At 34.6% G+C, this 16,830-nt stretch overlaps 3 protein-coding genes across 9 annotated transcripts; all 3 read left to right on the top strand.

Annotated features, from left to right (window-relative positions):
• On the top strand, positions 1-1,725 carry LOC106402376 (60S ribosomal protein L7-1). The gene is made up of 6 exons (XM_013843087.3): positions 1-246; positions 361-604; positions 760-857; positions 947-1,084; positions 1,179-1,281; positions 1,379-1,725. The coding sequence occupies exons 2-6, from the start codon at positions 392-394 to the stop codon at positions 1,595-1,597; spliced, it is 771 nt and encodes a 256-aa protein (XP_013698541.1). The 5' UTR covers positions 1-246; positions 361-391; the 3' UTR covers positions 1,598-1,725.
• A 2,404-nt stretch (positions 1,726-4,129) lies between these two features.
• LOC106402349 (GTP-binding protein 4-like) lies at positions 4,130-7,139 on the top strand. Of its 3 annotated transcripts, none has more exons than XM_013843063.3 (13): positions 4,130-4,538; positions 4,611-4,741; positions 4,848-4,971; positions 5,042-5,106; positions 5,181-5,294; positions 5,388-5,462; positions 5,655-5,765; positions 5,853-5,966; positions 6,049-6,120; positions 6,198-6,234; positions 6,315-6,427; positions 6,563-6,772; positions 6,862-7,139. In XM_013843063.3, exons 1-13 carry the CDS (start codon positions 4,346-4,348, stop codon positions 6,949-6,951), a joined length of 1,449 nt encoding a protein of 482 aa, XP_013698517.1. In that variant the 5' UTR covers positions 4,130-4,345; the 3' UTR covers positions 6,952-7,139. The 3 variants fall into 3 exon arrangements, with proteins under 3 accessions (XP_013698517.1, XP_013698516.1, XP_022559690.1); XM_013843062.3 differs by having other exon boundaries at positions 4,183-4,538; positions 5,181-5,309; XM_022703969.2 differs by having other exon boundaries at positions 4,480-4,533; positions 4,625-4,741.
• A 3,458-nt stretch (positions 7,140-10,597) lies between these two features.
• LOC106406385 (factor of DNA methylation 5-like) lies at positions 10,598-13,780 on the top strand. 5 transcript variants are annotated; one of them, XM_013847032.3, is made up of 8 exons: positions 10,598-10,837; positions 11,046-11,950; positions 12,021-12,202; positions 12,288-12,377; positions 12,463-12,750; positions 12,863-13,075; positions 13,160-13,402; positions 13,614-13,780. In XM_013847032.3, the coding sequence occupies exons 2-7, from the start codon at positions 11,047-11,049 to the stop codon at positions 13,400-13,402; spliced, it is 1,920 nt and encodes a 639-aa protein (XP_013702486.2). In that variant the 5' UTR covers positions 10,598-10,837; position 11,046; the 3' UTR covers positions 13,614-13,780. The 5 variants fall into 5 exon arrangements, with proteins under 5 accessions (XP_013702486.2, XP_013702488.2, XP_013702489.2 ...); XM_013847034.3 differs by having other exon boundaries at positions 10,656-10,845; XM_013847035.3 differs by having other exon boundaries at positions 10,657-10,934.
• The last annotated feature ends 3,050 nt before the right edge of the window (positions 13,781-16,830 follow it).

Here is a 16,830-nt window from a genome sequence, read left to right on the forward strand (position 1 = left end):
CCAATCTCGAAATAATGGGCTTTCAATAAAAGTTAATGATACCCATAAGCCCATATATGGTTGGTTTATACCCTAGATTGTATAATTTGACCCGGACCGTAACTAGGTCTGTCTTAAACAGACAGAGAGACTTAAAAGTTGATAAACCCTAAGTCTCAGACAGCGGTTCTCGAACCAAAAGGACGATACTGCCGCCGTCTAACTTGGAATCTCTTCAACCACCGTTCGATTGCTTCGTCTCCACCGGTAAATAGTTGCTTTCCTTTCGCCTAATGTCTCTCGTCAAGCTTCGTGCTCCTTCTGTTTCGAACCAGAGTTATTACTTTGGCATCATAAATCATAGATCTGTTTGTTTTGCAGTGACTAGAGAGAAAGAGTAGAGATAATAGTAATGGCTGAAGAAGAAGCTAAGGTGATGGCTGTAGAAGAAGCTAATAAGGGATTGGACTACATACCTGAGGTTATACTTAAGAAGAGGAAGAACAGGGATGAGCTTGCCTTTATCAGGAAGAAGCAACTTGAGTTGGGCAATTTCGGCAAGAAGAAGAAGAAAGTTGCTGATATCAAACGACCTGAAGACTTTGTTCTTGAGTTCAGGGCTAAGGTCCATTTTATATAAACCTCAAGCTCTGATTATGCATCTATAAGACTTGTTTTGTAATCCTAACATAGAACTGATTCATGTTTACAACTTGTTGTATGTTTTGTTAATACTTGATCATTCTTTGTAACCTTACTGTTACTTGTTGTGACATTTAGGAAATAGATCTTATCCGGATGAAGCAAAGGGTAAAGAGGCCAAGGGCAACTCCTCAACCAGCAAAATCAAACCTTGTTTTCATCATACGCATACAAGGGTAATTTATTTTCTCCAGTGGTTTTATTTATCTTCCTATGCTAGTGTTTCCTCACCATCCCTCCTCCTTTTTCCTTTTCTGGTGAGCAGTAAGAATGATATGCACCCAAAGACCAAGAAGGTTCTTAACAGTATGCAACTAAGGAGCACTTTCACTGGTGTATTTGCCAAAGCAACTGATGGTTTGTTTCAAAAGCTTCTCAAAGTCCAGCCTTACGTCACTTATGGGTACTACGTTAAGAAAAATCATCTTTCAATCGTGAACTGTTTTGCTTGCTTGATTTTCTTTTATGAGCTCTGAACCAATGTTTGTCATTTCAAGGTACCCAAATGGTAAGAGCGTTAAGGACCTCATATTCAAGAAGGGATACACAATAATAGAAGGCAATCCTGTTCCTCTTACCGACAACAACATTATCGAACAGGTAATAAGTAGCTTCTTATTCAATGTATAGGATAGCTTATATCCACCAGATAATGACCATACTGTTCTTAAACCTTTTTAACTCGTGTTTACCCTAGGCTCTAGGAGAACATGGTATCTTTTGCATAGAAGACATTGTCAATGAGATAGCAAGAGTTGGTGATCATTTCAGAGAGGTTATGAGGTTCTTGGGACCCTTGAAACTCAACAAGCCAGAGGCTGGTGTCTTGCACGGGAAGAAACAAGTTTTCAGCGATGGAGGAGATACTGGAAACCGTGAAGATAAGATCAATGATCTCATAATCAAAATGAATTAGAAGCAGCCAGCAACAATCCATGGAACCGCTAGCTACTTTACTATGTTTTCCTTATAAAAAATCTGTATGAAGCTAAAGACAAATGCTAGTGCAATTTTGCTTAAAAAACATTCTCAAATTTATAGTTATATTGTTTGCTTCAGAGAATAAATTACACACATGTGATGCAGACATAATAAACAAAAAAAAACAATCTCAAGATTTGTCTTTAAATCATCATCATTTGCCATCAAGGAGTCGTGTATGCCTCTAGAACGAACAAATAATAGCGGAGCCCTCCCTTTTTTCCTCTTTTTTTCCATACCGATTTTACCCCTATGTCTATTGCTTCATATAGGATAGGTGTGTAATTTCGTCGGACTATGTTCTATTTAGACTTTTCTTTTTATTTTTTAAACACCAGACTTCTCTCATCTTCTCATCCTCTCACGTAAGTATAACATTTTTTATCCTCTCACCCATCTAACATTTAAAAGATATTTATATGTCAAGGGGGGTGTATCCAATCTAAAATTTGAAGTGATTTGATTTTTAACGAGGTTTTAGATGATTTTAAGGAATTACAGAGAATAAAATGTTTTTTGTTAAACCACTCTAGAGTATCAATTAAAACCATGTGATTTGAGTTTTATTTTTTTTAACTAAGAAACTTCATCCAAAACACTATAAAATCACTTAAAAACTTTAAAACTCCACAACTTAAAATATTTTTAATAACTGTAAATTTCAGAGTACTTTGTAAAATGTCAAGTTCAATAACACTAGATTTTAAATGAGTTTTTAAAATTCATGTTTCAATAACAGTAGATTTGTCATTTTGACACAAATCATCTAAAAATCTCAATTGAATACACTCCCCTAAATGTTTAGTTTTATTTATAAAATGTATGCGGTTGGAGAGAAACACACCTACTGTTTTTGTAAGAAGAGATGAAGAAAATAAAACAGGTATGAGCTCCCTTTCTCTTTTCTCTTGTCATGTTTGTATACTTTCCTATCATTTACTATTATTCGTTTTTGGCCAGACACGGTGGTGTTTCTAGTTTTCAGACATGAGATGGATTTCATGTATTGGTCGCCGATGAGAGCATTGTTGATCGGATTGTCATCAAGAGATAATGTAAAGGTCAAAAAACTTTGGTGATAATGTGATTGTTAGGATTGCAATTAGCCTGATCATTTTATTATTCAGCCCAACCATACCTTGTTTACTCGTTAGATATCATGTTATTAGATAATAATGACATTAACGCTGTAACTTGTCTATTAACAAATAACGTTGGTAATTTCTTGTTAAATTATTGTGAAAATATGATCACAGCAGAGTTTATTTTGGATGTTCGCATAAATGTAAAATTTATTTTAGACGACATAGAAGGAAACTGGTGCAGGAGTACAAACTCTGGGTGGCTGGATGAATAAGAAGATGGCTTTGTCGACAACATGGTTCTCCTGATTGGTAAAGGATATGTTTTCCGGAAAGACATGTTTAAAGGTGGATTCACAAGCGCTGATTTGATTCGTACGAGAATTAAACGAAAGCAAAAAGAAAAATAAGCTAAAGAAAGAAAGACGAAGACAAAACGTTGATGTCAACATATGGGGATCTTTTCCCATCCAAATGCTCACTTGTCTGTCGCTAACCTAGCTAGTTGCAGCTTAACCCAAAGATACAGTCGTTGACATTGGCAATATTATGAGGGAGGACTTTAAAGAGATAGAGCGGCGTTTGGAGAAGTCAGTTGACAGTTTGGAGAAGTCAGTTGACCACTAATGTTATGTTTGTCTGTAGCATATATGTAAGCATGTTAACTGTTAATACAAAGTGATGAACGAAGGGACATACCTATCTGACTGATGTCACACACTCATGGTAGTGTGTATGTTTATCCGTAGCAGTTAATTAATTACATTAACCGTTAAAATATCATTTTTTTTGTTTGTTGAGAAATGACTTAAAATTAACCTACATTTTCCAACTATAAAAAACCATGATTTAAGTTTATGTTAACAATACTTATTAAGGTAGTCTTGGCTATGTTACCAGTTAACCTATAATTTATCGTTACATTTATTTGTAGCATATAACTATTCATGTTAACTGCTAAAAAATTTTATGATCCAACATGACTGATGTTACACGCTCATGCTAATCGTGTCCATCCCAAGTTTAATGTCTGGCAACCCAAGTCCTACCCTAAACCATATATTTTTGTATGCTAGTAACCATCTTATACATAATTTAATTGCCTATGTTAATCTATGGAAGTTCAGTAAAAAAAGTCATGTTAACGTAGGATTAAAATGATATGTCCTCGTTTTGTATTGATAGTTAGCATTAAAATTAGAGTTATTATATTTATATTTGGCTCTAAAACCTCATCTGAAAAAATCTGCACATTTCGTCGTTCGATAAACATTTTTACCGAAAATAATTTGTGGTCCTAAAGCCATAAACAAAACAGTCACCTATTGAGTCCCAGTACAAATATAGCTCGTCTGCTGCGTTCAGGAGTCAGAACCTAGCATCTGACACAGCCCTTTTCCAGAAGGGCAAAATCGTGTCTCTTGGCCCAAAATCATACTCTGTTTACCTCTTTCGATTTTTCAAGGGCAGTCCTCTAATCTAATCGGTGTCTGATATTGGTATATTACCCTGAATCTCTATGTAAAGTCCTTCAACTGACATGGTATAGGCCCAATACACCAGTTAGCGTTGTTTTCATGGTTAAATAAATTTGTCGAACCATGAACCCAAAACCATTCCGGTCCAGTTCGGTTATCTCTGAATCCACAACTCAAATGGTGCAAGGCGTGACAATGCCTTGTACAAGCTTTCTCAGAAACACGATGAAATTGGCGTCGAGCTTGTTTCCCAATCAATGGCGACTCTTAGCATCATCACCACAGCTTTATCTACAATCTTTCATCTTCTCGTCAGGTACCTCTTCAATCGCTTCCTCAAATCCTTGTCTTTTCATCCTCCTCTTACCTCTCTCATACTCTTGTTCAGCCTCCACTTCAAAGTCTCCAACTTTGCGTCAATATCGGAATCTTCAGACAGCTGTTTCTCCAGTCGTCACTTCGAGTTACTTGCCCACTTCCTACATCACTCAGAAGCAGATTGAAACCCCTACCTCCCCGGTAAAAAGTTCCCACCTTTGGATCCCTTTTTTACTTACAAAAGTCTCGAGCTTTGGGTTAGGTAAAGTTTTTGACTTTTAACGAAAACGAATGTTGGGTTTTGCAGGAAAAGCAAGGGGCTCCAGTGCAGGAGAGTTTGGGGGCTTTTCAAAAACTCCCCATGGTGATGCCATCTATTGATTTGTACTCTTCTGCTCTCAGGAAGTCCAAAAGAGTCCAACCAACTAAAGGTTGTAATATTGATTCCTTTGTTCAAACTCGTTAGCTGAGTCTTGGTCCATTTTGCGGTGTCTCACTCAGGCATAGCTAATATTGCAAAGAGGGAAAGAAACAGAGGTGCTAAACAGCTTGATGCATTCATGAAAGTAAGCTCATTCTAACGCATCCTTTGGTTGAGATTCTGAGATGATTCTTGTCTGACTGGTCTTTGTTTGAAAAGGAACTGGCTTTACCTTTAAAAGGATACATGGAGAGTTTTCCAAGGAGGAGACTGTTGCATCCTTATGAGCGGTCTCTTATTGAGTTGACACTTGGTGATGGAAAATACGAGGAGGTATCTCTATTATGCGTATGCCCTTTAAGTCATTCTCTCCCATTACCCTACTACTGATTCTAGCATTGGCTTATAGATTAAGTTGTTCTTTAGGTGTTAGGAAAAGTTGATGCTCTGAGGAAGAAGGTGTTGTCTGTTGGAAAGGAACATGCTTCTCTCTGTGCTAAGGTCAGACTCCTCAATCCTGTGGAAGATAAGATTATTGTATTTTTCATGTTAGTGATCTCACATAGGTTGTGATTGGTACTGCAACACTAAAGGCGTTACCAACTTCTAAAATTTCATTGTTCTATCTTATTCTATCATAGTTTAGTTGAACGAAAAGCTAATAAAGATCTTTTGCTTTTCTTCTTTTGGCAGGCATTATCAAAGCGAGAAGCAGAGGATCGGTTGAGCGAAGGTGTGGAGAAGCTTGAATTGGTCTTCCAGCAAGAAGGAAGAGCTGTTGATGATTTGTTAAGCATAGCAAAGGTTCCTTGCTTGTTTCTCTCTCGCAATGGTTTGACCCTTTTGACTTAAATTATCAGAACTGTATGAATAGAGTTAAGCATCTTGCAGGTTTTGAGGGCTATGCCAGTTGTTGACTTGGAAATGCCAACCCTTTGCCTTGTCGGAGCACCAAACGTGGGGAAATCATCGTTGGTTCGCATTCTTTCAACAGGGAAGCCAGAGGTTTTGCCTTTTGTCCCAACCTTCATATTAGTTTTGATATTAACTTGCATTCCCTTATATGATATTCTTTTTGGGTTGTCAGATTTGCAACTATCCTTTCACAACCAGAGGGATTCTGATGGGCCATGTCATTTTGAACTACCAACGGTTTCAGGTTACATTACTTGCTTTGTTTCATCTAATCACATTCCTCATGATTTGGATTGTTAATCATCCAGAGACTCATTGCAGGTGACAGACACCCCTGGACTTCTCAGGAGATGTGATGGTAAAGTCTACTTGCTATATAACTCTCTTGTGTATGCATTGTTTTATGATATTTGATTGTTGTTTTTTGGGTCATGACAGAGGATAGGAACAATCTAGAGAAGCTAACTCTTGCTGTACTCACTCATCTTCCAACCGCGGTTCTATATGTTCATGATCTTACTGGAGAGTGTGGGACTTCACCTTCTGACCAGGTAAGTGTATACCATGTGCATCGTCAACTTAATTTAAATGATCTGAAGAAGACAAAACATGTGTGTGAGACAAGCAATTGTGTCTGGTTAATACTTTGCTGATTCAGTTATGTATTTGTTTTGAGGGCATTGCAGTTTAGGATATATAAAGAAATAAAAGAAAGGTTTAAGGATTACCTGTGGATTGATGTTGTGTCCAAATGCGACCTGCTTGGAGGCGGCTCTCCGGTGATTTATGCCAAAGAAGATAGAAGCAATGATGAAGAAGAAATCATTAAGTACAGGGAAACAGGGCCTGATGAATCATTTCATGTCTCAGTGAAAACAGAACAAGGTCTCAGTGAGGTATGTAAAACCTTACCAGAAATCTTTTCTATTTCCACAAAAAAATGAAAGCAAAGTAAAGAGTGTCTGTTTCTCTACATGGCTTGCAGCTAAAGAGCAAAGTAAAGGAAGTGCTGAGTAATGAGATGGAGAAGATCAAAAGTGGAGTGGGAGTTGATCCAAGTGTTGCTAGTTCTTAGGTAGATAGAGCCATAGAGGTTTTACCTTTTTACTAAAATCCATTTTAAGCTTTGTTACTTGTGAAGATGTATCTTCTGAAAAAGCATCAATTGTTGTTTTATTAATAACAGTATTAAAAGATTATACGTCATATCAAAATATAAATCATTGATGGATGCTTTTTGTTTATATATAATTTAATCGGATCTTTGATTCGGACTCATGGTTTTATGTATCGAAGTTACAACTTTGTTTGATTCAGGTGTGATTTTAAAAAAAAAACAGACGTAATACACCTATTACTAAAAAATCATATTACATTTAGGGGAGGTTATTGAGAGATGAATTTGTGTAGAGTTTGTGAATTTTAAAAATCCATTGTTATTGGTCTAGTATTTCAAAAATCATAGTAGGATCCATTATTATTGGTTTAAGAATTTTCAAAATCCATTCAAATCTTTTGTTGTTCAAAAAGTTTAGTTATTATTGATTCTCTAATTCTAACTAAATCTAGTGTTATTGGAAGATGAATTTTATTCATTTTTACTCATAAAACTCAACTTTCAAAATATCATATGTATCCATGTGATTTTCAAAATCCTTGTGATAAAAGTACTAGAAAACAAAATAATTATTCTTACCAAATATCTATTACACCTTAAATCCAAATTATATGTTCAAAACTATAATTCATTACATTTATATACTTTTACATTTTTGAATATATAATTATTTTTAAAAATATTATATTTTAATATAAATAATAATAATTAGATTTACAAATCTTAATAATTTTAAAAAATATATTTTTAAATAGTTTCAAAAAACATTTTCGAATTTCAAAAAGAAAATTTGAAAAAATATTTTTTTTTAAATAGAAAAATTATAAAAATGTTCAAATTTGAAAAAAATATATATAAAAACAACTCTTTATTTTTATTACTTATACATCTATACCGCGTATGAGGCAAAATATCCCTTTACATTTTTAATAAAACTTGTTTTGGTCATTTTTTTTAATGCTCTTTTTGTGACAAAATATTTTAAAATGACTATTTGAGAAAATTATTCAATTTTGTATGTATCAGTATTATTTTCTTTTTAATTTGAAAGAAAAAAATAAATAATCATGCTATATGATTAAGAAAATAAATATATTATATATTTATTTTACAAAAAATGATAGAAAATAGGTAATACAAATTCATGAAAATGTATATCAATCTAAAAATATTATGATCAAATTTCTTAAGTCAATGTATATAAATTTTCACAATCCACATAACTTTTTTAAATCTATCAACTCTCAAAATTCACAAACTCTACGCAATTCATCCCCTAATAACCCCCACCCCCCTTAATCTCTAATTTATCATTTAAATTTTGGGCCTACCAGAAATTTTTATTGGGCTATCAATAATTGGATTTAAACAGATGATCTATTGGACTTATATATAGTATAAATTAAATAGATATAATTTAATGTTGTAATACTATACCTCCATATGTTAATTATTTAAATATTTGTCGATGTTAATTTTTAAAATTATAAAGATTTTTTTTAAATAACAAAAATCATATTATCTAACAATGATTAATCTTTAATACCTTAAACCTACGAAAACAAATTTTAAACTATATAGTTTATTTTAAAAATTAAACAAAAACTAAATGTTTAATTATTTACTCGATAATATAAATCTATGAAGCGAAAGTTTAATTTTTTAAAAACTTTCTAAATTTGTGAAATGTTACAATATTTTTGAATATGACAATAAAACAATATTTTACTAATCTTTATATATATAGTTAAGATTTTAATAATGAAATGATAATCCGAAAATATTAATATAGAAGAAGATACAAATATATGTGAAAGTTTAAAACAATCTATTCAATGAAAAAAATATATTGTAAACTTATTATGTTTTAAAAATTGATAAACACATATATATTATAATATATACCAATTTAGAGTTGAAAACAAAATGTTTATATAAAAATAAATGAAAACAAAAATTCGTGCGGTTGCGCGGGTCGAGATCTAGTTATAGTTAAAAGTCGGTTTTTATATTTCTGTTTATAGGATTTCTACTTGTTTGCAAATTTTATCTTCGGTTCTAGGATTAGCCTTGGCATGGTTTTTACGGATCCTTCTTTTGTTTATATGGGACAAAAACTTCAAACACCATAGGAACCTAACATGCTAACTACCCTTGCTAAAACTACTAAGTATTTTCTAAACTACGACATCTCCATGTTAGCCAATACTATCATATAAAAATAACATCTAAACACCTCATGTTAGCCAATAATATCATATAAAAATAACATCTAAACACGTATGTCACATCTAATAACAGTTGTAACACCTAACACAAAATGTAGCTCCCAATAATGATGTAACTAGATGTGATATAGTAATACCAATTAACATCTAACAACATTTTCATCGTTAACAATTGCTATCTATTATATTAAAACTGAAATACAAAATAATACTTGCCTATTTTTAAATGATTTTTTTACAGATTTTTATTTTATTTTTAATTAATTATAACCACTTTATTTATTATATTTTCTAAAGTCGGTTAACCTTTGCATATATTAAGCTAATTGTTGAATGAGTTGACAAAAAAAATATTTACTGCTAAACGAAATGGAAAATAATAAATTAAAAATGAGATACTGTATATGTGGAATTTAATTACAACTAAAAGTCTGACTGGTGACCATTCGGAAAACAAGAGGAACGAATAAAAAAGAAATGTACGGGAATAAAATAGCAGGAATAAAAAGGAATGGTTGTTCCTTATCAAATTTAACAAGGAATAATTTTGTTCTTTAATTCTCTACAAAAAAAGAATGAAAGAGAATTATTATTCCTTATGAATTGTGATTTTTTTTAAGAACGTTAGAGAATGCATTATTTCTCGCCGTTCTCTGGTCACCATTCATACCTTAAGTAAATAAATATTTCTCTTCTCTTTCTTTCCTAAGTTGAACCTAGCATAATTGTAAAGTTGTAAGAAAATGTTACATTAGCTGGACCTAGAGTGCCTTATACACACTCTAGAACTATTCGATAAAATTATCAAAGACAATAATATAAAATTTTATATGATACATCACATAAAAAAAATTAAACAAACTCTTAAAAAACACATTTAACCATTAAAAAAATAAGAGCTAATATACTATTTTAAGAGAAATAAGTGATAAAGCCTACATGGAAATTAGGTTGACTTTTGTCAATAAATTTATATCATAATGATTTAGTTCCATGCAATTTAAGTTTTAACAACGGAAGTGTTTTTCCGTATCAATAATAACGGACTGCAGTCACGTTTATTGCATATACGATAAAAAAAAACTTTCAGATGAAAATATTTATATATTTTTGGTTAAATATGTTTTGGAAAAAGCAGCTTCATTAAGTTTTCTCTAAAACGTGAACAATCTGTAATAACCAATACAACAAAGATCAAATCAAAACGAATATATCTTCTTCTTTTTTTGACGAAAAAATAGGAGGAAAACAAAAATACAGTATTTCCAATGAAGTCTTTGTATCTGAAAAACAAAAAAAAAAAAAAACTATGAGAAGAGAAACTCAGCTCAGCCACTGCCCACTGGCACACACACAAATTTTGTCAGCTGACGGCTGGACCTATCAAAGCGTACTGCTTCACACTCTCGGGATTAAGAAAATGTGTTTCATATAATCCTAATCATACAAATATAGTAATTAATCTGCAAAACACATATTAATAAAACCAGACACCAATCGTAATCGAGTGGCCACGTTGCGACTCCTCAGCTACCTAATTGCTCTCCTCTCCTCTCCTCTCCTCTTTGTCACTGTCATCACATTTCTCTTTCGCCCCTCTCCTCGCCGCGATCCTCGTAAGCAAGTCTCGATTCTTCCTTTCCTGTACCAACTCTTTTCTTCACTTTCTTACTGTATATCATCTCTCTCACGACCTGCTCTGTGCTTTCTAGGGTTTGGTTCTCTCAGCTATTCCTCAAATCCTGTTAAAAGTTTTCATCTTTAGACTGTTTATGTTCAAAATCTTGTTCCTTTGCTTCTAAATCTGTAAGCTCTTTGTTACAGGATGGATAAAAGTTCCGAGTCTGAATCAGAGGTTAGTGAGTCCGAGATTGCTGACTACTCTGAGAAGCCTTACAAGCAACTGAGAGACGGAGAGTTGAAGGTCAAGCTAAAGTTGGACTCTTTCAAGTGCCCTTTCTGCTCTGGTAAGAAGAAGCAGCACTACAAGTACAAGGAGCTCCTCGCTCACGCCACCGGCGTCGCCAAAGGATCCGCCGCTAGAAACTGTAAGCAGAAAGCTAATCACTTGGCCTTGTCAAAGTACCTCAAGAACGAGCTCGCTGGCGACGCTGAGCCTCCGCGGCTTCAGCTTACAGTGTACTCGTCAAAGCAGAACCAAGCTGTTGTGAGTGACATGTACGTCTGGCCTTGGATGGGGATTGTCATCAGCCCGTTGAGAGGAAACGACGACAAGACTCTGCTTCTTGATTCGGCGTATTGGTTGAAGAAGCTCGCGAGGTTCAACCCTCTTGAGGTGAAGACCATTTGGGTTGAGGTGGATTCTGCGGTTGCTGTCGTCCCTAGGTTCAGCGGTGGTATGGATGGGTTCACGAGTGTTACAGAGCTTGAGAAGGAGTACGAGGTGAAGCGGTGCGGGAAGAAGGACTGGAGTTATAAGACAGGAGACTGGAGGTTCAAGACTTACGGGTGGTGCGCGCGTGGGGATGATTACAACTCTCAAGGGTCGATAGCTGAGTACCTGTCGACGGTGGGGAAGCTGAGGAGCTTCTCTGATATCTCCAAGGAGGAAATGCAGAAATCGAGTATCGTTGTGGATGATCTAGCTGATAAAATTGCTAAGAAGAATGAGGATTATAACCAGGTCCAGCACAAGTACAACGAGCAGATCATCTCTCTGCAGAGGCTTATCAGGCAAAAAGACGAGCTTGACCAAACTTATAAAGAAGGTTTGTTACTGAAAAGTTGATTGATCTCGGCTTTGGGTTTTAGGTTTGTGACTCTTGTTTTTGTATCCAGAAACAAAAAGGATGCAGGAGATTTCGCAGCGCAACGTCTACAGGATCTTACAAGAGAAAGAGATGCTGAGCAAGAAACTGGAGGATAGGATGAAGGATCTGGATACTTGGTCCAAAGAATTGGACAAGAAGCAAGCGTTAACTGAACTGGAGAGACAAAAGCTTGAGGAAGAGAAGAAGAAGGTAATAGATAGTTAGTCATTAATAGTATACTTATGTTTTCCAGGGTACTGATGATCTTTTTTTTTGTTTTGTCTTGTTGCGATAGAACGATGCGGTGAACTCCTCTCTCCAGTTAGCTTCACTGGAGCAGAAAAGGACGGATGATCGTGTACTGACACTTGTGGAAGAACACAAGGTATGTTTTCAGTAACTGGCTCAAACTAGATTGCCTCAGTTTGTGTTTTGAAGATTTTGAAAACTACTCTTTTTTCTGAATTCAGAGGAAAAAAGACGAGGCATTGAACAAGATCCGTCAGCTAGAGGAGGAGTTGAACAACAAGCAGAAACTTCAGATGGAGATTCAAGAGCTGAAAGGAAAGCTGAAAGTCATGAAGCATAGGGAAGATGAAGATGATGAGGACGTTAAGAAGGAAATGAAAAAGATGAATGAGGAGCTAGAGGAGAAGTGCTCTGAGTTGCAAGATCTGGAGGATACTAACTCGGCCCTCATGATAAAAGAAAGGCAAAGCAACGATGAGATACAAGAAGCACGTCAAGAATTGATTGGGGTATGTACTTTAAATGCTTCCATGTTCTTGGTTGCTAGTTGGAACGGCCATTGGTGAGACCTGAGCTGTGAGTGATTAATTGTTTGCTTGTAAATCTGTTTTTTGTTTTCAGGGGTTGGGTGGATTGTTGAGTGATCGAACCAACATCAGAATAAAGCGGTTGGGAGAACTTGATGAAAAGCCATTCTTGAAAGCATGCAAGAAAAGATTCAAAGGCGAAGAAGCTGAGGTGCAGTACGCCATCCTTTGCTCAAAGTGGCAGGAAACCCTCAAGGATTCAGGATGGTATCCATTCAAACGCGTGGGGACTGAGGACAAAATGAAGGTTTGTTATGTCTCATACTTCCTCGAGACTCCTTCCTAGTGTCTATGTCTAAATTTTATGAATCTTCATCTTCCACTGGTGCAGGAAGTGGTGGATGAAGAAGATGAGCAGCTTAAGAGCCTGAGAGAAGAGTGGGGTGAAGAAGTGTTGGAGGCAGTGAAGACAGCACTGGAGGAGCTGAATGAGCATAACCCAAGTGGGAGGTACTCAGTCCCAGCACTCTGGAATTTTAAAGAGAAAAGAAAAGCAACACTGAAAGAAGTGATCGAATACATGACGCTGCAGATCAAGAATCTCAAGAATCTCAAACGCAAAAGAAAGGGATAGGTAACTCAAATCTATTGAATTCCTTAAGTTTTTGCAGCAGTGTCTCCTCGTTGATCTTGGGCACATGCAAATAAAGAATCTTAAGATTAACTTGGCAACTGAATCTCTCTCGGTTAAAGACATAAAGTGGAGTCTCTAGTAGCATCATTGCATCAGTTGGGCTTGAATAGAATAATAAATGTAATCAAGTGGTCGTGTTCTTGTGTTGCAGGAAGCAGAGACGCTGGGGGAAGAATGAAAACGTGGTCTTTTTATTAGGAAATTGATAATTTAAGAACCTATGTTGTTTCCAACGATCAATAATGTTCTTACAGTTTCACGGTGACATTTGTCAGTGTTTTAGACTACAGTTTATAAAAGTCCTAGCAGTTAAATCTATTTAATACTTAACATTTTAGAAAATTGTTTTTGTTTTCTCTTCTGAAGTCAATAGCGATAAACAAAAACCAAATCTAGTTTTAAGACCCATCAACTACTTCTTTTCTCTTTTTTTTTTTTTTTATAAAAAAAACTAAGTTTTAATCCTTAATTTTGGTTTCATTATATTAATTTAAACTTGTGTAAAAATAATTATCAAAAATATTGCTTAAAGTTTTGTTTATAGGAAATCGATTTTACAAATATAGTATGTTAACGAAATATATACCTTAGCCGCAAAAGTATAGCATAACTAATACGCTATACAAATTTGGCCATGTTCTATGTTTTACCAAAATATTTTTTAATAGATAATAATGGATTTTTCGTAAACCATATAAATGCAAAAATTTATTCTATATTAAGATTCTAAATGATATCGGTTAGATTAAAAACCATTGTATAATAATAATTAGAAGGATCTATTTTAACTACATCGTTAAAAAAATGTATAGTAAAAAGATAGTCGATAAAAATAATAAATTAGATAAAAATAATTATCAAAAATGTTGTTTAAAGTTTTTTTTATAGAAATTCTCTTTTACAAATAGTATTTACGAGTATAATTAGTATTCTATATTTTGACCCCAAAAAAATTAATATGCTATACAAATTTGGCTAAGTTTTGTGTTAAAAAAAATATATTTAATAGATAAATAATTTGAAAGATTAACGATACTGTAATTTTCGTAAATCACGTAAATGTAAAATGATTGGCTACATTAAAAGGTATTGTATAATAATAATAATTAGTAGAGTCTATTTTAAGACCATGATTATTGCAGTTTCTTTGGAGGGTCTTTAAACAAATAACATCATTTAATTAAATGAAAACTAAATGAAACTGTAATAATCGATCCTTAGAGCATCATTATTGCTGGTACCATTAATTGGGTTCTTAGGAAATAATATAGTGATAAAGTACACTTAAAAACTTTTCTTAAGAAACGTGTTCTTTTAAATGCTCCAATGGTTGTTTCTTAAAGAAGGGTTCTTAAAAAAAAGTTAAAGATTAATTTTTTTTATTAAATATAACATATTGAAAGATAACATTTTAAACATAGATTTTAAAATAAAAACTTAAAAACATTAAAATAAAGATTACAAAAAAAGATAATAATTTAAAAGATGCATCGAAGCTCAGTTGTTGTCTTGATCACGTCCGAACTTACGCCATATATTTTCAACCAAATCATTTTTGAGTTCTTGATGCACTTGTCTATCATGAATTCTCGTTCGGACACCCATCATATTGGCCATATTTGTAGGGATATCTGTAGAATAGCTGAGATCGACATGAGAACCTCCGTAGCCTTCTCCTTGTTGGAAATCTGACACATCAAATTGAGTGTATTCATCTCGTTCGTTTTCTACTATCATATTATGGAGTATGATACATGCTCTCATAATCTTCCCAATCTTGATTTTATCCCAAAAGAGTGCTGGATTTTTGACAATGGCAAATCGAGATTGCAAGACTCCGAAAGCACGCTCGACATCTTTTCGGACAGCTTCTTGACGTTGAGCAAATAAAGTGGCTTTCGATCCTTGTGGAATTGGAATAGATTGGATAAAAGTTGCCCATTTCGGATAAATACCATCGGTGAGATAGTAAGCCAAATGATATTCTCTTCCCTCGACCGAGAAATTAACTTGCGGAGCTTGACCATTTATTATATCATCAAAAACAGGTGAGCGTTCAAGGACATTGATATCATTTAAAGTACCTGGAGGTCCAAAAAACGCATGCCATATCCAGAGATCATACGAAGCAACCGCCTCTAAAACGATTGTGGGTTTTCCCGAGCCACAAGAATATTGTCCTTTCCAAGCGTTGGGACAATTCTTCCACTCCCAATGCATACAATCGATGCTTCCTATCATCCCGGGAAATCCACGAAGCTCTCCAATATGAAGTAGACGTTAAAGATCATCTGGTGTTGGTCTTCTAAGATACTCATCTCCGAACAAGTTGATTATTCCGTCTACAAAATGTTCCACGCTTAACCGAGTAGTAGTTTCACCGAGCCGGAGGTATTAGTCGACCGTATCAGCCGCTGAACCATATGCCAACACACGAATAGCTGCTGTACACTTTTGAAGTGTAGAGAGACCAAACCTTCCAATACCGTCTTTCTTTTGTCGAAAGAATTGAACTTCATTGGAGAGGCGATCAACAATATGCATGAACAATGGTTTGTTCATTCGAAATCGGCGTCGGAATATATTTTCAGGATATGTAGGAGTATCACTGAAATAATCATTCCACAAACGGAGATGACCTTCTTCACGATTTCTTTCAATAAAAACTCTTTTTTTTCTTGTTTTCCTTTCATCTTCCTGATAAGCATAATGATTAAACAAATTTTCGAAAGTTTGCTCGAATGCTTGGTCGAAAGTTTGATCAAACATTTCATCCATTGACCCCTCAAAAGTGTTATTATTAGATGAAGATGCCATATCTGTTTTAGAAAATAGGAGGAGTAGAAGGAAGAGATTGGATGACTTTGGTAAACAAGATTGGAGTAGAAAATAGATGAAGGACTTTGGTAAACAAGAAAGACAAGCAATAAGAGAGAAGGAGGAGGACTTTGATCAACAAACTCGTGACCCCAAACTTGTCTCGTGACAATACATTCCAAATCTCGTGACCCCAAATCTCGTGACAATACTTGTTTGCTTCAATACAATACAAACTCTCGTGAGTTTGCTGAGACAAGAAGAGACACACGGGTATTGTCTCTGAACCATATGACACCAAAGAGATGGCTTCAGTCCGTGAGACACACATGTATTGTCTCCACTTCACTGACACAGAAGGCTTCGGTTCACTCCTCCCCTGCATTAAACGCAAACACAAAAATATTAAACGAGCAAGAACAAGGTTTAAACGAGCAAGAACAAGGTTTAATATCAAACAAGATCAAGGTTTTACATTACATAACTACCATTTCATAACTAGAACAAGAACAAGCGAGCAAGAACAAGGTTTTAGTTCACATAACTAGAGA

Source organism: Brassica napus, chromosome C6 (assembly GCF_020379485.1).
Source record: "Brassica napus cultivar Da-Ae chromosome C6, Da-Ae, whole genome shotgun sequence".
Classification (NCBI taxonomy): domain Eukaryota; kingdom Viridiplantae; phylum Streptophyta; class Magnoliopsida; order Brassicales; family Brassicaceae; genus Brassica; species Brassica napus.

Bases quoted from the DNA above. Each gene is read 5' to 3' on its own strand.
- LOC106402376 (XM_013843087.3), top strand. From the start codon at position 392: ATGGCTGAAGAAGAAGCTAAGGTGATGGCTGTAGAAGAAGCTAATAAG. The intron at 858-946 runs GTAATTTATTTT...TCTGGTGAGCAG, and splicing joins TTCATCATACGCATACAAGG to TAAGAATGATATGCACCCAA. The intron at 1,282-1,378 runs GTAATAAGTAGC...TGTTTACCCTAG, and splicing joins ACAACAACATTATCGAACAG to GCTCTAGGAGAACATGGTAT.
- LOC106402349 (XM_013843062.3), top strand. From the start codon at position 4,346: ATGAACCCAAAACCATTCCGGTCCAGTTCGGTTATCTCTGAATCCACA. The intron at 4,972-5,041 runs GTTGTAATATTG...TGTCTCACTCAG, and splicing joins AAGAGTCCAACCAACTAAAG to GCATAGCTAATATTGCAAAG. The intron at 5,463-5,654 runs GTCAGACTCCTC...TTCTTTTGGCAG, and splicing joins ATGCTTCTCTCTGTGCTAAG to GCATTATCAAAGCGAGAAGC.
- LOC106406385 (XM_013847032.3), top strand. From the start codon at position 11,047: ATGGATAAAAGTTCCGAGTCTGAATCAGAGGTTAGTGAGTCCGAGATT. The intron at 11,951-12,020 runs GTTTGTTACTGA...TTTTGTATCCAG, and splicing joins TGACCAAACTTATAAAGAAG to AAACAAAAAGGATGCAGGAG. The intron at 12,203-12,287 runs GTAATAGATAGT...TTGTTGCGATAG, and splicing joins TTGAGGAAGAGAAGAAGAAG to AACGATGCGGTGAACTCCTC.